The sequence below is a fragment of the Ammodytes marinus genome, assembly GCF_949987685.1.
Source record: "Ammodytes marinus genome assembly, chromosome: 16".
NCBI lineage: Eukaryota > Metazoa > Chordata > Actinopteri > Uranoscopiformes > Ammodytidae > Ammodytes > Ammodytes marinus.
Genome location: NC_137220.1, coordinates 1,667,601 through 1,672,600, shown reverse-complemented (window position 1 = coordinate 1,672,600; position 5,000 = coordinate 1,667,601). Strand labels below are relative to the sequence as shown.

Sequence of the window (5,000 nt, the reverse complement as noted above, 5' to 3'; positions counted from 1 at the left end):
CTTTTACAAAGACACTTCAGAGATTTGATGATTTGAAGAAGTTTTCGAACCTTTTAACTTTGAGCGAACTTTATTGGCCGTCTTCTTGATGTCCGCTGTGAGGTCCTCCAGCTCCTGCTTGGTCTCTGTAGGGAAAGAAATCATGTTATTAACCATTAAAGGATTAGAGGTTCTCCGAGGAACGTTCAGTGTGTGTTCATTCTAGCGCCCCCTCTGGACAAAAGCAGTAGAAGTCATGAGTTACAATTAAGGTACTGAGTTTGCACATTTAAAGGTGCAGTCAGTGATTCTGGAGAACGCTTGTTGTCAAAATCACTTTTTTTTTTAAAGATATTTTTGGGGCATTTTTATGCTTTATTGATAGTGTAGAGACAGAGTTGAAATGGGGCAGAGAGGGGAGTGACATGCAGAGAACGACCGCGGGCTGGAATCGAACCCGGGTCCGCTGCTGGCCGAGGCACATGAAGGGGGACGCCCTACCAACTGAGCTAAGGGCGCCCCCGTCAAAATCACTTTTAGTCAAAATCAGTGAATATCTCCTCATGATCCGCTACCTGTGTGACAGTGTGTGCGCTCAGAAAAATCCAGTGTTAATACACAGCCTAGGCTCTGTAATCGGGCAAGTTGCTAGCTAGGTTGGGCCCATTTGTTTACATATCAGTTTACAGAGCCTAGGCTGTGTATTAGCACACACATTATGGATAGCTGCATATCGTTAGAAGATATTCACTGATTTTGATCAAGGGATTTTGAAAAACATGCGTTCTCTAAAATCACTGACTCCACCTTTAAAGGTGCAGTGTGTAATATGACATCATCAAGAAAGTTCTAGAATGCAACGCTCCCTGGGTAACCCCAACCCTTTAGAATAATAACAGAAGCTACAGTGGCCTTCAAGGACAAGAACAATTCTAAATTGCACCTGATGACATTCCAAAAACATGGATTCCTCCATAAGACTTGCCTGCTCAATGTACAAAATGTAATATTAATATTTGTAATTCTCCACTCAGGAGGATAATTCAGATTATTGGCAGAGGTGATTTTACACCAATGAGGACATATTTATGAATGAGGATATTGATTTTAGCTAATGAATTACTTAAAATGTTACACAGTGTCCCTTTAAAATAACATGTCTCCTGTGGTAGTATAGTTCATAAGGGGGGAAAAATAGTTATTTGCAGGTTAGACTCAAAATTACAAAATCAGCAATCAGGACATCACTAATGGCTACACACATCCAATCATATCTGTAGCTTTAGTCACATGACCAACCAAGTTCCATAGAAGAGGAGAGAGAGAAGTCAGTGTTTGGTGATGTGTGCAAGAAACAGTAACATCAAATCATGTCAGCCATGTTGGAGGAGGGGAGCGCTGTGTGTGTGTGTGTGTGTGTGTGTGTGTGTGTGTGTGCGTGTGTGTGTTTGCGTGCGAGAGAGTGAGTGTCAGTATCTGTGAGAGAGAGTCAGAGTGTGTGTTTGGGTGGGTGCCTGTGTGTGTAAGAGAGAGAAATAGAGAGAGAGAGAGAGAGAGTGTGTGTGTGTGTGTGTGTGTGTGTGTGTGTGTGTGTGTGTGTGTGTGTGTGTGTGTGTGTGTGTGTGTGTGTGTGTGTGTGTGTGTGTGTGCGCTATCTGCAGCAGTGCAGTCAGATTTACGAGGGCTGCAGTGCCATTCAGCCTCTGACTCACCCTCCCTCCAAAGCTCCACACTCATACTAGTATTAATCAGAAGGTCCAAAATGTACATTCAGGTGTTTATTTGACTTCCCTGCGTTCCAATCCCCATACTTCCCTTCTATTTAGTATGCCAGAAAAATATTTAGGATGTCCCAATACATATATGTCAATTGTAGTATGCTGAAAGTACATAAATGCCCCCACTAACTCCAATAGCATTTTGTTGTATTCGTCTTTTATTCTTGACATTTCTCGACGAAAAAAAATCCTTATCTGATTTTTCTTTCTCTCCTGTCTGTGGCCCTAAAACGACTAAAACTCTTCTGTACTTTAGTATGTAGTGTAGTAAAAAGACTAAAACTCTTCTGTACTTTAGTATGTAGTGTAGTAAAAAGACTAAAACTCTTCTGTACTTTAGTATGTAGTGTAGTAAAAAGACTAAAACTCTTCTGTACTTTAGTATGTAGTGTAGTAAAAAGAAAGAGTATGTGATTTGGAACGCAGGGCTTGTCTGTCTCTGTATATTTCTCCTATACGACCATCTTTAACGGACATTATCTCAACATTAGTTTTTTTTTAATACTCTGAACCTAAAATATCAACTTCTACATCAACTTAACTTTTCATAATCATTCTCAGCGATATTCTGAAGGTTATTACAGAAGGATTTGTTCGTATGTTGTTCACTGTCTGATTTATAAGACATTTCGTTCTTAAAATCATGCAGAAAATGCATTTTTAAGACCTGTACATAATAATTTTGGTCTATAAAATGATCTATCTATCTATCTATCTATCTATCTATCTATCTATCTATCTATCTATCTATCTATCTATCTATCTATCTATCTATCTATCTATCTATCTATCTATCTATCTATCTATCTATCTATCTATCTATCTATCTATCTATCTATCTATCTATCTATCTATCTATCTATCTATCTGTCTATCTATCTATCTTCGTCATAAGTATGCAGTATTGTTATGTTGCATAATTTAATTGTTAGCTTGTTTACACACAGACACAGACACAGACACAGACACAGACACAGACACAGACACAGACACAGACACAGACACAGACACAGACACAGACAGATGGATGTATGGACACCGCTCACTCACTTGTATTCAGTGGTTTAGCTCACCACCCCCTGAGGTCTGCGCCAGTTTATTCACCAGAAGAAGAAACTTCACAGGCAGCATGCAACAGCAAAACATGTTGGCAGGAAAACAGCCTCATCTCACGAGCATAACATCGGTTTCTCCCCCAAATATGAGTCAATCTAGCCTCCAGTCAGACCGGACCCTCCCCACTGTCTGTCTGTTAGTGGAAGGCAGCCCCTGATTGGTTCATGTAGTCATCAATCTAGCCTCCAGTCAGACCGGACCCCCCCCCCACTGTCTGTCTGTTAGTGGAAGGCAGCCCCTGATTGGTTCATGTAGTCATCAATCTAGCCTCCAGTCAGACCGGACCCCCCCCACTGTCTGTCTGTTAGTGGAAGGCAGCCCCTGATTGGTTCATGTAGTCATCAATCTAGCCTCCAGTCAGACCGGACCCTCCCCACTTTCTGTCTGTTAGTGGAAGGCAGCCCCTGATTGGTTCATGTAGTCGTTGGCGTCAACTTGAATATATAAATAAGCTTGAGGGATATAGCTGGTCTCACAAGGCTTGATTGACGACTACATGAACCAATCAGGAGCTGCCGTCCACTGTAAGGGCGGGACATTAGATCAGAACGCAGGGCCCTCATTGGCTAGGGGCATTTTGTGACAGAGATTGGAGAAAGTCCAGACTGATATATGGAAGAGAAACTAATGCCATGCTCAGAGGTCAGGGTAGTGTTGCCATGCTAGGAGGAAAGAGGGCGGGAGGGTGAGAGAGAAAATAAGGGAAAAAATCGAATTTGGAAAAAAGCAGAAAATGAAAAGGAGGTAAAGAAAGAAAGACAAAATCATTGATCATGCAACAACAACAACAATAATAACATGCAGAAATAAACAAAAACTTTAAACAAAATGGCGACAGACTTCAACTTATAAATCAAAGGTCCAACATGTACATTCAGGTGTTTATTTGACTAAACCTTGTCTGTTTGCGTCTGTATATTTCTCATATACAACCATCTTTAAAGGACATTATCTCAACATTAGTTTTTTTCAATACTTACTCAGAACTAAAAATCTCAACTTCTAAAAGCACTTACATCAACTAAACTTTCCATAATCATTCTCAGCACTATTCTGAAGGTTATTACAGAAGGATTTGTTCATATGTTGTTCACTGTCTGATTTATGAGACACTTTCTTCTTTAAAAACATGCTGAAAATGCATTTTTAAGATCTGTACATAGGGAAAATAAAATAAATTGGAAAATGCAGAAGATGAAAAGGAGGTAAAGAAACAGAAAAAGATACAATCATTGATCATGCAACAATAACAACAACAACATGCAGAAATAAACAAGAACGTTGAAACAAAATGGCGACAGACGAGAAGCTTCAACCGAACTTCAACTTCATTTATTTAAAATATAATAAATGAACGTTTCGGGTGATTGCCGAACCCTAATATGGTCACAATACTCAGTGTTTCCCCCCAAACAGTGTGTGTGTGTGTTGCATTATTAAAGGCCTACTTCACCGGTTGGAATATGAAGGTGCAATTTTTTTTTAAATCGGATCATCTTAGCCTGAGAAAAGGCAGAAAGAGTGTTTTATGGTCTCACTGTCTAACCCTACATTTCCCTTCTTGTGACATCACAGTAAGGGTTAGGATTAACAGGACAGCTGGGCCAAGGGAAGACTGAGGGAAGACTGAGGAAAGAAAAACCTCATTTTCATTATATTATAATAGTGATTTTATAATGATAGAACGCTGGTTCCGTACGGGTGAAGTATTCCTTTAAGAATGTGTGTGTGTGTGTCTGTCTGTCTGTCTGTCTGTCTGTGTGTGTGTGTGTGTCTGTCTGTGTGTGTGTGTGTGTGTCTGTCTGTCTGTCTGTCCGTGTGTGTGTGAGTGTGTGTGTGTGTGTGTGTGTGTGTGTGTGTGTGTGTGTGTGTGTGTGTGTGTGTTGCATTATTAAACCCCCTGGCATCAGCTTCACTCTCTGTCCTTGAAATAAGCAGATGCAGGATCCAGATGATTTAATCTGAGTATTGGACGTGATACTTCTCTTATGGTAAACTGCTGGCTCATGATCAAGGTGTTTCCCCTACTCAACACATTCACTGTCTCCAATGAGGGGGCGGGGGCACTTACACACAGTTAGTTTAGAACAATAATCATTCTAATATTTGGAGGCATCTGTTTGAGTA

At 40.4% G+C, this 5,000-nt stretch overlaps 1 protein-coding gene across 1 annotated transcript in view; it reads right to left on the bottom strand.

Annotated features, from left to right (window-relative positions):
* Positions 1-5,000, bottom strand: part of stx1b (syntaxin 1B) — a gene marked incomplete at both ends in the record, with an annotated part of 61,638 nt that overhangs the window by 12,962 nt on the left and 43,676 nt on the right. Inside the window, one exon of the mRNA XM_080043239.1 lies at positions 51-125. Coding sequence (XP_079899365.1) covers positions 51-125 — 75 coding nt within the window. The remainder of the gene's footprint in view (positions 1-50; positions 126-5,000) is intronic.